This window comes from Schistocerca cancellata, chromosome 1, assembly GCF_023864275.1.
Source record: "Schistocerca cancellata isolate TAMUIC-IGC-003103 chromosome 1, iqSchCanc2.1, whole genome shotgun sequence".
NCBI lineage: Eukaryota > Metazoa > Arthropoda > Insecta > Orthoptera > Acrididae > Schistocerca > Schistocerca cancellata.
In genome coordinates, this window is record NC_064626.1 from 1,239,369,165 (window position 1) to 1,239,386,044 (window position 16,880).

The 16,880-nt window shown below is 45.8% G+C and overlaps 1 protein-coding gene and 1 long non-coding RNA gene across 2 annotated transcripts in view; one reads left to right on the top strand and one right to left on the bottom strand.

Annotated features, from left to right (window-relative positions):
* The window catches only part of LOC126143035 (protein sax-3-like), a 149,841-nt gene that overhangs the window by 72,510 nt on the left and 60,451 nt on the right, over positions 1–16,880 (top strand). The window contains exons 7-8 of the mRNA XM_049915297.1: positions 6,722–7,010; positions 15,969–16,219. Of these exons, the coding sequence (XP_049771254.1) occupies positions 6,722–7,010; positions 15,969–16,219 (540 nt within the window). The remainder of the gene's footprint in view (positions 1–6,721; positions 7,011–15,968; positions 16,220–16,880) is intronic.
* Positions 333–1,620, bottom strand: LOC126094760 (uncharacterized). Its single transcript, XR_007521874.1, has 3 exons — positions 1,490–1,620; positions 1,193–1,391; positions 333–364 (listed from the first exon to the last, which is right to left on the bottom strand). It is a non-coding gene; the product is annotated as an uncharacterized LOC126094760 (long non-coding RNA).

Below are 16,880 nucleotides of genomic sequence, written 5' to 3' on the forward strand. Positions count from 1 at the left end.
GCTTGCAATAACACTTAAACTGTCTTCATCCACAAAACGTTTTTTTCTCAGTTCTTCCATCACTGTACTCAAACATGCCACTTTTTTTTTTTAAACGGCGTTTGGATTGCTGAAGAACTTTGACTTTCTTCCTGTAATTTTCATTTTTTGTCAGCAGCACAGACACATCCCTCTTAAGGTTCCTCACAATTGGTGTTTCTTCAGGATTTACATTCAATGGTGTGGTGGGAATAGCAGGATGAGAAGCTTCAGCCTGAAAGCCACTGGTAGTGGCTTCATCTTGAGTTCTGCATGTAGCAGTTAAATTAACTGTACATTTTGATGTCTGCTGTCTTTGTGTTGGTGGTCGTCTCTTCTTCTGTTCCTACAGAAAACAAAGATTGAAAACAAATAAAAACTCTTCAATTACACCTTACAGCCTACTTACAATTATTTGCATTTCATAATGCATTTACAATGTTTGTAGTTTCTGATTGGACTTGTTACTATTTATTTGCACTACAATGACAGTACAGAAACACCTGTGGATGTGAGAGGGTAAGAAACCTGCCTTTATGAAAAGCTGCATAGGGGGGGGGGGGGCGATGTACTTTCAATGGTATGTTTTGAAATAGTAGCAATATATACGTGAACATATGATACATTAGACAAACTATCTTACACAATTAAGCACTTTTTTCTAATTGATAATTTGTCACTGCCCATAACAAGAGTAAATGCAATGCTGTTACTGTGGCATTTATCTAGTGTTCTTTCACTACAGACACCAATGCTTACTGGTGTGAAACTATTATCAAAGAATACTGATTCGACTTGTTGAATTTTCCAAAATGGATGATTAAGTAATTAGCGACCGAAAAAAGTAAAATTAAATATGACAAAGAGGAAGAGCAGATTAAGACAGTTATAACTTGACTTAATGCCTAAAGTCTTATGACAGAGAAATAAAATTACACAAAACACACAAACTCTCTTGATAAAAATAGAAATTTACGCCCGAAAATGTGATAAAACTATGAAAATATTGTTACATGGATTAATCCCACTGTAATCCGCACATGTTGTTGGTTATAGACAAAAACACAACTAAAATTAGAGGCCTAATTAAAACATTCATACTTTCTGGCATTGTACGTTTATTTCCTAGTTTTACAGGAATTCAGAATCAATGTGCTGATTTCACGTAGATTACCTTTTGTAAGTGAGGTGGAAAGGCAGGAAAAATTGATGGTACAGCATTTTCCCTGATCCGAACACTCGAAACTGAAGTTCGGTCAATATCTTCTTCTCGAAAATGCTGGGAACATATTTTGCTCCATTTGTTAGGTATCCAGTCTTTCCTTCTTACCATATGAACCCACAGAGCCCTACGAGCTTCATTGATCGGAAATCTGAAATAAAATAAGAAGAAAACAGTTTCACAAAACGTAAAAAAGGCCGCACATCTCACGAATATAAACGACAATATTTTACGAACGGGGCCACTTACGCATGGAACGTGATTCCTTTTAACTTGGTAGCACTATTCCAACGGTTAGTACACCCGTAAACAACGCAAACCGGCATTTTCAAATGAAAAAACCTTCAGCAGCTCTACACAGTAGCACAATCGGAAACAAGTCTTCTGACCAAACTGCAATGGCGGAGCTCGGTTTCTGTCGGCTTCAAGTTTGTGACGTCATGGCATCTCCCCTCCTTATACCTCCATGCGCAGAACAGCTTTTGTGTTGTCAACATACATTGCCGGCCTGGTCACGTGTTCTCGGGACGTCGTGTGTTTATCCATATAGCGCTCTGCATATTTAGAATGCCACTACATCCCTAGTACAGACGGATTCTTTTCGAACGTGTCGTGGATTATTATTATTATTATTAGTCGTAAAGCTCCCAACATGGAAGACGCTAAGTAAAGATGGTTCACTTCTGGGACTTCTTATTCTTCTTGTTTGCCCACCAGGTCTTCATTCTTTGCGAGAATTCAGCTTTTCTTTCTTCGCTCCATTTTGTTCCAGTTCTCGGCGCTTTTGTCTCTGGTTTGACCTCCCATTTGTCAACTTTAAGTTTGAAATTGTTTCTTTTATTCATGTCTTCAGTAGTAATGTTGGCTAATTCCAGATCTTTCTTTACATTTTTGATCCATTCTCCTCCATTAACAAGGGATGCTACGTATCTTACTATTCTTTTTGTAAGTCTGTGATCGGGAAGTCTCATTATGTGGCCATAGAATTTTAGACGCCTCTTCCTCATGTCTATCTCTATGTCGTGGATTATTTATATATGTTGCGCAGACATTTTAACAGTATCCATTTGATACCGGGAATAAACCAGCTACGTAACTTTTAAGGGCAAGTGATATTACATCCTGCTTCTTTGCGATAGGTGTCACAGTTCAGATGCACTCGATTTTTGGTAGTTTTCGGTATGATACGGCACTTTATAGAATTACAGAGCCTGACGTACATTTTTGCATTGATAGTCTTGCAAAACGACTTGACAGTACGCTAGTACTTTTGCAAGTGTCTGAAAAACACCGAATTTGCCACACATTAGCGATTATACCCCTGCTAACTCGTCCTTTTTTTCTGCTATTTCTGCGTATTTATTTTCTCTCTTTTGCGACCTAAAGCACAATTTTTCTTGCTGGTGTCACTTTGAAGTAATTATTTAACACATTTTACATACTTTCTCCCAGTTTATTAAATAAATAGTAGACTGCGTAATCTATATACATAATCGACAAGTTACTGATAAATGCATGGAGGATAGTATTTGTTGAAACAACTAACCATTCCCTTTCCTGTTCCACTAGCAAATTTACGAGAGGAAGCGACTGTTTGTAAGCTTTTGTACGAGCCGTAATATCTATTACATAGTCATAAAATCGTAGAAAAATAGGTCTACAGAATCAAGCGTTAACTATAATGGGTCTTGAAATTTTTAAACATATACAGTGTCTCTTAATAATTTTATAACTATAATTAGAGCTACATGGTATGTATCCATGAAAAGTTACTATCCCTCCTTTCACATATTTCTCTTTGCATCCGTAGCAACAACAGTAATTCACCATCGCTATTACACTATCAAGAAAGGGTGAAACACAACAAAACTCATGATATTATAAAATTCATACGCTGCAGAAAGCACACACGCACAGCGAAGTCCCGAAAACACGTGACAATCCTGGTTTAATGTTGATAACATGCGCAGAACGCAATGCTCAATCCAGAGATAATTACTCTATGGCTTTTTCCCAGAGCTTATCAATTTGACAGTAAAACACAGATAAATACACTACTGGCCATTAAAATTGCTACACGACGAAGATGACGTGCTACAGACGCGAAATTTAACCGACAGGAAGATGATGCTGTGATATGCAAATGATTAGCTTTTCAGAGCATTCACACAAGGTTGGCGCCGGTGGCGACACCTACAACGTGCTGACACGAGGCAAGTTTCCAACCGATTTCTCATACACAAACAGCAGTTGACCAGCGTTGCCTGGTGAAAGTTGTTGTGATGCCTCGTGTAAGGAGGAGAAATGCGTACCATCACGTTTCCGACTTTTATAAAGGTCGTATTCTAGCCTATAGCGATTGCAGTTTTATCGAATCGCGACATTGCTGTTCATCCGATGACTGTTAGCAGAATATGGAATCGGTGGGTTCAGGATCCCAACGGCCGCGTATCACTAGCAATCGAGATGAGAGGCATCTTATCCGCATGGCTGTAACGGATCGTGCAGCCAGATCTCGATCCCTGAGTCAACAGACGGGGACGTTTGCAAGACAACAACCATCTGCACGAACAGGTCGACGACGTCAGCAGCAGCATGGACTATCATCTCGGAGGCCATGGCTGCGGTTACCGTTGACGCTGCATTACAGACAGGAGCGCCTGCGATGGTGTACTCGACAACGAACCTGGATGCACGAATGGCAAAACGTCATTTTTTCGGATGAATCCAGGTTCTGTTTACAGCATCAAAATGGTCGCATCCGTGTTTGGTGACATCGCGGTGAACGCACATTGGAAGCGTGTATTTGCCATCGCCATACTGGCGTATCACCCGGCGTGACGGTGTGGGGTGCCATTGGTTACACGTCTCGGTCACCTCTTGTTCGCACTGACGGCACTTTGAACAGTGGACGTTACATTTCAGATGTGTTACGACCCGTGGCTCTACCCTTCATTCGATCCCTGCGAAACCCTATATTTCAGCAGGATAATGCACGTCCGCATGTTGCAGGTCCTGTACGGGCCTTTCTGGATACAGAAATACATCACATTCTCCAGATCTCTCACCAATTGAAAACGTCTGGTGAATGGTGGCTGAGCAACTGGCTCGTCACAATACGCCAGTCACTAATCTCGATGAACTGTGGTATCGTTTTGAAGCTGCACGGGCAGCTGTACCTGTACACGCCATCCAAGCTCTGTTTGACTCAATGCCCAGGCGAATCAAGGCCGTTATTACGGCTAGAGGTGATTGTTCTGGGTGCTGATTTCTCAGGATCTGTGCTCCCAAATTGAATGAAAATGTAATCACATGTCAGTTCTAGTATAATACAGGGTGATTCAAAAAGAATACCACAACTTTAGGAATTTAAAACTCTGCAACGACAAAAGGCAGAGCTAAGCACTATCTGTCGGCGAATTAAGGGAGCAATAAAGTTTCATTTAGTTGTACATTTGTTCGCTTGAGGCGCTGTTGACTAGGCGTCAGCAATTGTTTCGTTTCAAAGATTGCGTTTACTGATGAAGCAACTTTCCACACTAACGGGAAAGTCAACCGTCACGATGTCTGTATATGGGGCACTGAGAATCCGCGGGGAACAACTCAGTATGAACGTGACTCGCCTAAGGTGAACGTTTTCTGTGCCATTTCAGCCAATAAAGTTTTTGGTCCCTTTTTCTTCGAAGGTGCTACTGTAACTGGACTACAGTATCTGGAGATGTTAGAGAATTGGCTGTTCCCTCAGCTCGAACAAGAAGCACAACAATTGATATTTCAGCAGGATGGAGCGCCACCACATTGGCACTTATCTGTCCGTAACTACCTGAACGTCAACTACCCGAGGCGATGGATCGGCCGCCAGGCAGCCCGTGACAGAGCACTTCATCACTGGCCTCCAAGAAGCCCTGATCTTACCCCCTGCGATTTTTTCTTATGTGGGTATGTTAAGGATATGGTGTTTCGGCCACCTCTCCCAGCCACCATTGATGATTTGAAACGAGAAATAACAGCAGCTATCCAAACTGTTACGCCTGATATGCTACAGAGAGTGTGGAACGAGTTGGAGTATCGGGTTGATATTGCTCGAGTGTCTGGAGGGGGCCATATTGAACATCTCTGAACTTGTTTTTGAGTGAAAAAAAACGTTTTTAAATACTCTTTGTAATGATGTATAACAGAAGGTTACATTATGTTTCTTTCATTAAATACACATTTTTATAGTTGTGGTATTCTTTTTGAATCAGCCTGTATATTTGTCCAATGTATACCCCTTTATTACTTGCATTTCTTCTCGGTGTAGCAGTTTTAATGGCCAGTAGTGTATTTTCGTGCTCGATCTGTGTTCAGTTTTTGACGGGTTATCCACTGGGCCGTTTTACCATTAATTCTGACAAGGGAACATCCCCATCGCACCCCCCTCAAATTTAGTAATAAGTTGGCACAGTGGATAGGCCTTGAAAAACTGAACACAGATCGATTGAGAAAACAGGAAGAAGTTGTGTGGCACTATGAAAAAATAAGCAAAATATACAAACATGAGTAGTCCATGCGTAAGATAGGCAATATTAAGGGGAATGTATGTGAGGCGAGGAGATCGGTGGTCCTGTGGTTAGCGTGAACACCTGCGGAACGAGAGGTCCTTGGTTCAAATCTGCTCACCACTGAAAATTTTGCTTTCTTTATTTTCGCAAAGTTACGATCTGTCCGTTCGTTCATTGAAGTCTCTGTTCACTGTAATAAGTTTAGTGTCTGTGTTTTGCGACCGCACCGCAAAACCGTGTGATTAGTTGACGAAAGGACGTGCCTCTCCAATGGGAACCGAAAACATTTGATTGCAAGGTCATAGGTCAACCGATTCCTTCACAGGAAAACACGTCTGATATTTTGTATACGACACTGGTGACAGCATGTGCGTCACATGACAGGAATATGTTGTCGACCCACCTAACTAGTACACTTGGCGAATGGGTGAAAAGTTTCTTCTAGCTTGCCCGATTTAGGTTTTCTTGTGGATGTAATAATCACTCCAAAAAAAGTGATGAAAAGATAAGAGTTTTTCACATAAACTGAAAATAAAAAGTTGAAATTTTCGGTCGAGGGCAGATTTGAACCAAGGACCTTTCGTTCCGCAGGTGTTCACGCTAACCACAGGACCACAGAGCTCCTCAACTGACATTCCCCTTAATATTGCCTATCTTACGCATGGACGACCCAGTTTGTATATTTTCCTTATTTTTTCATAGTTCCACACAACTTCTTCCTGTTTTCTCGATCGATCTGTGTTCAGTTTTTCAAGGCCTATCCACTGTGCCAACTTATAACTAAATCTGAGGGGGGTGCGATGGGGATGTTCCCTTGTGAGGGGGTCGCGACGGGTAGCTTCCTTCGGCCGCAGCAGGTAATGTGTCCCAGCTATAAGTTACCGCTCGCCGAGTGTACCGCAGCGCCGAGTGTACGTGTGGCGCGGCGCGCTGCCGGCAGGGCGCGACCCGCAACGACTCGCGCAGCTGGGTGACGTGCTCGGCGGTGAACGCGGCCGGGTCGGCGGTGGCGCGCGCGCGGCTGCGCGTCGTGGCGCCGGAGGACCTGCCGCCGCCGGTGATCGCCCTGGGGCCCGCCAACCAGACGCTGCCCGTGCAGTCGGTGGCGCTGCTGCCGTGCCGCGCCGCGGGCAGCCCGCCGCCCGTGATCACGTGGTACCGCGACGGCGCGCCCGTGCTGCCCGGCCCGCGCGTCAACGTCTCCGCCTCCGGCACGCTGCAGATCAACGGTGCGTAAGCCTCGCCCCTGCGCTCCGTGCTTGTCACGTCGATACACTTTCCTTTCCCACATCATTACTAACGCACATTGTAACCTGCCCCTCGACTTCTCAATTTTTTGCTTCCTGGCTCATGCTACTTCTTCTCCCTTCACGGATGAGGCCTATCGACCTGTTACATCTTTTAACTAGCCGTCCTTAGTCCCTCTTTCCTTTGGATTTGTACTGTAAAGCCATTTCTCGAATTCCTTTTTTCTTCTCTTCTTTCCAGATGTGCCCTGTACTTTCATTTACCATTTTTTTAAGGGGCTCCGGAACGCCCTATACTTGCAATGTTAAAATAACGCTTATAAATTACATCTTTCCTCACAAAGTACGAGGGCAGTTCAATAAGTAATGCAACACATTTTTTTTCTCGGCCAATTTTGGTTGAAAAAACCGGAAATTTCTTGTGGAATATTTCGTCTCGTATAGTTTCATTGACTTCCGACAGGTGGCAGCGCTGTACGGAGCTGTTAAAATGGCGTCTGTAACGGATGTGCGTTGCAAACAACGGGCAGTGATCGAGTTTCTTTTGGCAGAAAACCAGGGCATCTCAATTATTCATAGGCGCTTACAGAATGTCTACGGTGATCTGGCAGTGGACAAAAGCACGGTGAGTCGTTGGGCAAAGCGTGTGTCATCATCGACGCAAGGTCAAGCAAGACTGTCTGATCTCCCGCGTGCGGGCCGGCCGTGCACAGCTGTGACTCCTGCAATGGCGGAGCGTGAGAACACACTCGTTCGAGATGATCGACTGTCTGATCTCCCGCGTGTGGGCCGGCCGTGCACAGCTGTGACTCCTGCAATGGCGGAGCGTGAGAACACACTCGTTCGAGATGATCGACGGATCACCATCAAACAACTCAGTGCTCAACTTGACATCTCTGTTGGTAGTGCTGTCACAATTGTTCACCAGTTGGGATATTCAAAGGTTTGTTCCCGCTGGGTCCCTCATTGTCTAACCGAACACCATAAATAGCAAAGGAGAATCATCTGTGCGGAATTGCTTGCCCGTCATGTGGCTGAGGGTGACAATTTCTTGTCAAAGATTGTTACAGGCGATGAAACATGGGTTCATCACTTCGAACCTGAAACAAAACGGCAATCAATGGAGTGGCGCCACACCCACTCCCCTACCAAGAAAAAGTTTAAAGCCGTACCCTCAGCCGGTAAAGTCATGGTTACAGTCTTCTAGGACGCTGAAGGGGTTATTCTGTTCGATGTCCTTCCCCATGGTCAAACGATCAACTCTGAAGTGTATTGTGCTACTCTTCAGAAATTGAAGAATCGACTTCAGCATGTTCGTAGGCACAAAAATCTGAACGAACTTCTCCTTCTTCATGACAACACAAGACCTCACACAAGTCTTCGCACCCGAGAGGAGCTCACATAACTTCAGTGGACTGTTCTTCCTCATGCACCCTACAGCCCCGATCTCGCACCGTCGGATTTCCATATGTTTGGCCCAATGAAGGACGCAATCCGTGGGAGGCACTACGTGGATGGTGAAGAAGTTATTGGTGCAGTACGACGTTCGCTCCGACATCGACCAGTGGAATGGTACCGTGCAGGCATACAGGCCCTCATTTCAAGGTGGCGTAAGGCCGTAGCATTGAATGGAGATTACGTTGAAAAATAGTGTTGTGTAGCTAAAAATTTGGGGGATAACCTGGTGTATTTCAATGCTGAATAAAACAACCCCTGTTTCAGAAAAAAAAATGTGTTACATTACTTATTGAACTGCCCTCGTATTTGAGGTAGGAAGTTGAACTTTTTACAGATTATTTATTGGAATATGGGCTACAACTTAACACAGGGATTTTACAAAATTTTAGTTCAGTTATTAAAGATGATTTTTTTTCAATTGTAATGAAAATTCACAACATTTTTTTGCAATTTTTTATTTATATATTCAAAAATATACAGTTTTTTGGAAAAGGGCTGTGTTAAATTATGCAGAAGGTACTGTGTAACATTTACTGAAACTTTGAAACAAATATGTTTGGAAGATCCTTAGAAAACATGTAATTAGTATGGAAAATAAAAGTTTTGGGAATCGAGCGACAAAGATTGGATTAACTTTTTAGTGCATTCCAGGTCCATAGGATGGATTATCTTCATCCTCTGCAAACTCCTCCTCCAGCTTCCTCTTGTTTCTCCTCCTGTTTACTCTTGCTTGTATTTCTAGACTCTTTACAGCCCTGTCTGCAGCCCGAAGGCGTTCCTTGTCTAAAGCAAGCATCGCTCGTACCGTGTTAGAACCTATCTTCATTCCAATATTTCTAAATACCTTGCATCTTACAATGTTGCCATCATTGAAAGTCGCAACAGCATCATACACACCAAACTGAAGTGTTTCTATTCCAACAAATACAGTCTTGGGGATTCTCGACCGTATAACACTATTTACACTTTCAATGGGGTTTTGAGTTTTTCCGTGAATACACTTTTTCAACAGTTCAGGTGCTGGTAAGTCTCTGAAAATAGGTTTAGCCACAACACATACTTTATCTCACATCACTAAAATGTACCTGATGAACACGGACGTTAATAATAACACCATTTGACAGCAGTTTAACAGCGCCACAGTGGGTCACGCCCATGTAGAACACATTTCAAAAAAAATTTAAAAATAGTTGTAGTCTTCGGAATTGAATAAATTATATATCTATTAAAAGGTAATAGTCTGCAGATTCAGAAAACGCAAAAAAGTAAAAATTGAACTTTTCATGATTTTGAGCCTTTCCGGAGCCCCTTAAGTTATTGCGAAAACATCCGTTTCATGTCTAATGTTTCCATTAGGCCTCTCATCCAATGCGACGCATTAGAGTATGATGGCCCAGCACTGGGTTGTAATCTAGATGTCTGACTCTCAACAAGTTACACTATGTGATCAAAAGTATCCGGACAGCTCGAAAAACATACGTTTTTCGTATTAGGTGCATTGTGCTGCCACCTACGGCCAGGTACTCCATATCAGCGACCTGAGTAGTCATTACACATCGCGAGAGAGCAGAATGGGGCGCTCCGCTGAACTCACGGACTTCCAACGTGGTCAGGTGATTGGGTATCACTGTCTGTACGTGAGTTTCCCACACTCTTAAACATCCCTAGATCCACTGTTTCCGATGTGACAGTGAAGTGGAAACGTGAAGGGATACGTGCAGCACATAGGCGTACAGGTCCACGTCGTCTGTTGACTGACAGAGACCGCCGACACTTGAAGAAGGTCGTAATGCGTAATAGGCAGACATCTATCCAGACCATCACACAGGAATTCCAAACTGCATTAAGAGCCACTGCAAGTACTATGGCAGTAAGGCAGGAGGTGAGAAAATTTGGATTTCATGGTCGACCGGCTGCTCATGAACCACACATCACACCGGTAAATGCCAAACGATGCCTCGCTTGGTGTAATGACCGTAAACATTGGACGATTAAACAGTGGAAAAACGTTCTGTGGAGTAATGAATGACGGTACACAATGTTGACATCCGATGGCAGGGGGGTGGGTATGGCGAATGCCCGGTGAACGACATCTGCCAGCATGTGTAGTGACAATAGTAAAATTCGGAGGCGGTGATGTTATGGTGCGATCGTGTTTCCCATGGAGGGGGCTTGATCCCTTGTTGTTTTGCGTGGCACTATCACAGCACAGGCCTACATTGATGTTTTAAGCACCTTCTTGCTTCCCACTGTTGAAGAGCAATTCAGGGATGACAACTGAATCTTTCAACACGATCGAGCACCTGTTCATAATGCACAGCCTGTGGCAGACTGGTCACACGACAATAACGTCCCTGTAATGGACTGACCTGCACAGAGTCCTGACCTGAATCCTATAGAACACCTTTGGGATGATTTGGAACGCCGACTTCGTGTCAGGCGGTGGTGGTGGTTGTTGGGATGTTTAAGGGGGACTAAACAGCTAAGGTCATCAGTCCCCCATTCCAAAAACAAGCGAGACAAAGTCGCAGAGCAGATAAAACCCCAAGGGGAAGGAGACTGCCCCCCCCCCCCCCAGGTGCTAAAGAACACAAATTAGGCAACGAACACTACAGAAAAGAAGAGTACAGACGAACACCAGGCAGAAAGAAATAGAAGAAAAGAAGATGGCCGGAGACTGGTTGACTGACCACGACAACAAAAAAGGGAAAGAGTCAACCATCCGATGAGACACCAAAACAGCAACAAATATGGAGAGACGCGAGGACAAAAGACACAGAAACGGAAAAGTGCAGGACCCCCCTAAATGGATCCATAAAAAGGACTAGCACGGATAAAATGTAAAACATTGTCAGCCATGGAGGCATCGTCGCATAAAATCAAAGGCAAGGTGCCTGGGAAATTAAAAGACTGCCGAAGGGTGCGCAGACGGGGACACTCCAATAAAACGTGGGCGACCGTCAGCCGGGACCCACACCGACACAGGAGGGGGATCCTCCTGACGCAAAAGATGGCCGTGGGTCAGGTATGTATGGCCGATGCGGAGCCGACACATGATGACAGAGTCCCTGCGAGAAGACCGCCGGGAGGAGCGCCACACATCGGTCGTCTCCTTGACAGCCCGCAGTTTATTCTGGGCTGTCATGCCATGCCACTCAACAGACCACACCCCAAGCACCTTACGGCGCAACACCAGCTGCAGGTCGCGAGCTGTGAGGCCGATCTCCAAAGCTGGGGCGTCGATCGCCCCTTTGGCCAGCCTGTCAACACGTTCGTTCCCCGGGATGCCAACGTGACCTGGCGTCCAAACCAAGACCACCGAACGACCAGAGCGGGCAATGGCGGAAACAGACTCCTGAATAGAGGACACCAGAGGAGAAGAGGGATAGCAGCGGTCGATGGCCTGAAGGCTGCTCAGGGAGTCACTGCAGATGACGACGGACCTACCTGAGCAGAAACGCATATGCTCAAGAGCGCGCAAGATGGCCACCAGCTCTGCAGTAAAAATACTGCAGCCAGCCGGCAAGGAGCGTTGCTCAACATGGGCAGCGTGAGCAAAAGCGTAGGCAGTGCGACCATCAACCAGGGAACCATCAGTGTAGACAGGCTCACAGCCCGGAAATGATTCGAGGAGCGCAAGAAAACGGCGACGGAGGGCCACAGGCGGAACCGAGTCCTTAGGTCCCTGTGCCAAATCCAGACGGACAGACGGCCGGGACAAACACCAGGGAGGCGTAGGTGTACGGACCCGGAAGGGAGGCAGAAGAGGGAACGACCCCAGTTCCGACAGCAGGGACTGGACACGGACAGCTACGGAAAGCCCAGACCTAGGTCGCCGTTCGGGCAGATGGAGGACCATGGCAGGGAAAAGCAGGCGACGATTGGGATGGCCTGGCGAGCAATGCACGTGGACAGCATAGTCGGCGAGCAGTCGATGGCGGTGAATCCGCAGCGGGGGAACCCCGGCCTCCACCAGTAGACTATCCACGGGGCTGGTACGAAAAGCGCCAGTTGCAAGCCGAACCCCACAGTGGTGTATGGGGTCTAACAACTTCAACACTGAGGGTGATGCAGACCCATAGGCCGGGCTCCCATAATCAAGCCGGGACTGCACAAGGGCTCTGTACAATCGCAGCAGCGTGCAGCGATCTGCACCCCAAGACGTATGGCTAAGGCAGCGGAGGGAGTTGAGGTGCAGCACTCCGTGAAAAACGGGCTGCCGTTCGCCAAGAAACCTTCCAGGACCTGACTGAACGTATGCTTGCGAGAGTGGAAGCTGTCACCCAGGCTAAGGGTGGGTCAACACCGTTTTGAATTCCAGCATTACCGATGGAGGGCGCCACGAACTTGTAAGTCATTCGCACCTCCTACTCTCAATCGTATTGAAAGTTCGTTCACAGTTATGCGTTTGGCAATTAAAATCAGATTATAAATGTGCACGTTGACAGAAGTCTGTGCATTGTTCGCTCTGCGGGAGGTCCCGAGTATTTGCGTGTCCACTTTCATCAGATAACCTGCTTGTCCTGCGGTTAACTGTACTACGATGAACAGCATCCTCTCCAAACCCCTTCTTCAGACTTGTGTCAATGTCTGTCACTGTCTCGATCTCACAACACAGGAACCATACAACGGCACTTTGCTTCAGATGAACGTCAAGTGCAGCAGCCATTTTGACGGAATGCAGCGACAGCGCCAAGTGCGGGAACAGGTTGAATTAAATTTGAATGCTCGTGGGAAGAATGTTTCTTTGACCTGCGTAAATAACAAATATGTGCAACAAAGGTTGGATTTTAAAAAAATTATGCATTACTTTTGGAGTGATCCTCGTACATCCGTGAGAGTACTTTCTACCCTACTTAGTGAACTAAATCATCAACCTCCAAGTCACAGAGTGGACGACTGTGTATGTTGAGTGATCGTGACATGTGGTCATTGAAGAAGATTGTGACGACATCTGATGGTTCAGTTGACTCTGAGCACTATGGGACTTGACAGCTCAGGTCCACAGTCCCCTAGACTTAGAACTACTTCAAACTAACTAACCTAAGGACATCACACACATCCACGCCCGAGGCAGGATTCGAACCTAAGACCGTAGCAGCAGCGCGGTTCCGGACTGAAGTGCGTAGAACCGCTCGGCCACAGCGGCCGGCGGACGACATCTGCAACAGTCACTGCAGACCTGAATGCCGCACTCGCGGGCCCTGTCAAGACCATAAAAAAGCAGAGGGAGCTCCTTATGCATGGAATGGCAAAAAAATGGCTCTGAGCACTATGGGACTTAACATCTATGGTCATCAGTCCCCTAGAACTTAGAACTACTTAAACCTAACTAACCTAAGGACATCACACAACACCCAGTCATCACGAGGCAGAGAAAATCCCTGACCCCGCCGGGAATCGAACCCGGGAACCCGGGCGCGGGAAGCGAGAACGCTACCGCACGACCACGAGCTGCGGACATGGAATTGCAAGGCGTGCTGGAACCCAAAACCACTCATCAATGAAGCAAATGCCCGTAACTGGAAAACGTGATGCCATAAAACGTGGACTATGGAAGAATATCGTTTTGTCAGATGAGTCTTGTTTCACACTATTTGCAACCACTGGCCGAGTTTATGTTCAGATAGAGAAATGTGGCACTAATTCGCTGATGATTTGGGCAGCCATTTTGTGGTATTCCATGGTTTCGTTGGTTACTCTGCAAGATCGGATTACTGCCATGGACAGTGTGACCCTACTGGCACATCAGAACCAGCCCATGGTACAGTGGTTGTTCACCAGTGTTGTGTTCCAAGACGTCAGGGTCCCCCTTCAGACTGGTCACATAGCCGCGCGGGGTAGCCGCGTGGTCTGGGGCGCCTTGCCACGGCTCCCCTTGCTCCCCCATGTCGGACGTGTGTGTATTGTCCTTAGCGTAAGTTAGCTTAAGTGAGATTAACTAGCAGGTTGGTCCCACAGGAACTTACCACCACCACAGATCGCATAGTCCAGGACTGGTTTTGGGAGCACGAGAATGAACTTTCACATCTACCCTTACCAGATCTTAGTATCTCTGTTGATCCAATGTGGACGCCGGACAGCTGCTGGTCAAACATTTAACAAGGAAAGTCACCAAATAAACCGTGCTAATTGAGATTTTATTTTGTTTTCACAACCAGTTTCGGCAATTCCATACCCCATCTTCAGATCTCGATATTGTTGAGCCTTTAATGTCTACTTTGGGAGAAGTGTGTATGATCATTATCCAACTCCGTCATCGTTACCTGAACTTGGCATATTTTGCAAGAAGAACGGTATAAGATTCTACATCTACATCCATACTCCGCAAGCCATCTGACGGTCTGTGGCGGAGGGTACTTTGAGTACCTCTATCGGTTCTCCCTCCTATTCCAGTCTCGTATTGTTCGTGGAAAGAAAGATTGTCGGTATGCCTCTGTGTGGGCTCTAATCTCTCTGATTTTATCCTCGTGGTCTCTTCGCGAGCTATACGTACGAGGGAGTAATAGACTGCTTGACTCCTCGTTCAAGGTATGTTCTCGAAACTTCAACAAAAGCCCGTACCGAGCTACTGAGCGTCTCTCCTGCAGTCTTCCACTGGAGTTTATCTATCATCTCCGTAGCGCTTTCGCGATTACTAAATGATCCTGTAACGAAGCGCGCTGCTCTCCGTTGGATTTTCTCTATCTCTTCTATCAACACTATCTGGTACGGATCCCACACTGCCGAGCAGTATTCAAGCAGTGGGCAAACAAGCGTACTGTAACCTGCTACCCGCATCTCGTGGTCGTGCGGTAGCGTTCTCGCTTCCCACGCCCGGGTTCCCGGGTTCGATTCGCGGCGGGGTCAGGGATTTTCTCTGCCTCGTGATGGCTGGGTGTTGTGTGCTGTCCTTGGGTTAGTTAGGTTTAAGTAGTTCTAAGTTCTAGGGGACTGATGACCACAGCAGTTGAGTCCCATAGTGCTCAGAGCCATTTGAATTTGTAACCTGCTTCCTTAGTTTTCGGATTGCATTTCCTTAGGATTCTCGCAATGAATCTCAGTCTTGGCATCTGCTTTACCGACGATCAACCTTATATGGTCATTCCATTTTAAATCACTCCTAATGCGTACTCTCAGATAATTTATGGAATTAACTGCTTCCAGTTGCTAACCTGCTATATTGTAGCTAAATGATAACGGATCTTCCTTTCTATGTATTCTCAGCACATTACACTTGTCTACATTGAGATTCAATTGCCATTCCCTGCACCATGCGTCAGTTCGCTGCAGATCCTCCTGCATTTGCGTTGAAAACCACACGGCACCTGTGTTAAACCATTCTGAGACGGGAAGCTGTTTTGAATGCCAAATGGTTTTCTACCCCCTACTGGGCGTGGTAATGTATTGTGTTTTTTGATTGTTTCCGCGTTTTTTAGCATCGCCTGCACATCACTCCTTAAGCAGCTTGCGACGCGGTTTGAGCGGCTGTTTCCTCTGCAGACCTGGAGAAGCGAGACAGCGGCCTGTACACGTGCGTGGCGTCTTCGCGCAGCGGGAAGGCCACGTGGAGCGCCAGCCTGCGTCTCGAGCTGCCCACCAACCCCAACATCCACTTCTTTCGCGCGCCGGAGCCGTCCACGTTCCCCGGTCCGCCGAGCCGGCCGCACGTCGTCAACGTCACCGCCTCCAGCGTCACCATCCAGTGGACGCGCAACAACAAGATCGGCTCCTCGTCCCTACTCGGCTACCAGGTATGTCCTACACTTGCATCATTACCAGCGTCCATCACTGCAGAACTTAAGGGGCTCCGGAACGCCCTATACTTGCAATGTTAAAATAACGCTTATAAATTACATCTTTCCTCACAAAGTATTTGAGGTAGGAAGTTGAACTTTTTACAGATTATTTATTGGAATATGGGCTACAACTTAACACAGGGATTTTACAAAATTTTAGTTCAGTTATTAAAGATGATTTTTTTTCAATTCTAATGAAAATTCACAACATTTTTCTGCAATTTTTTATTTATATATTCAAAAATATACAGTTTTTTGGAAAAAGACTGTGTTAAATTATGCAGAAGGTACTGTGTAACATTTACTGAAAGTCTGAAACAAATATGTTTGGAAGATCCTTAGAAAACATGTAATTAGTATGAGAAAATAAAAGTTTTGGGAATCGAGCGACAAAGATTGGATTAACTTTTTAGTGCATTCCAGGTCCATAGGATGGATTATCTTCATCCTCTGCAAACTCCTCCTGCAGCTTCCTCTTGTTCCTCCTCCTGTTTACTCTTGCTTGTATTTCTAGACTCTTTACAGCCCTGTCTGCAGCCCGAAGGCGTTCCTTGTCTAAAGCAAGCATCGCTCGTACCATGTTAGAACCTATCTTCATTCCCATATTTCTAAATAC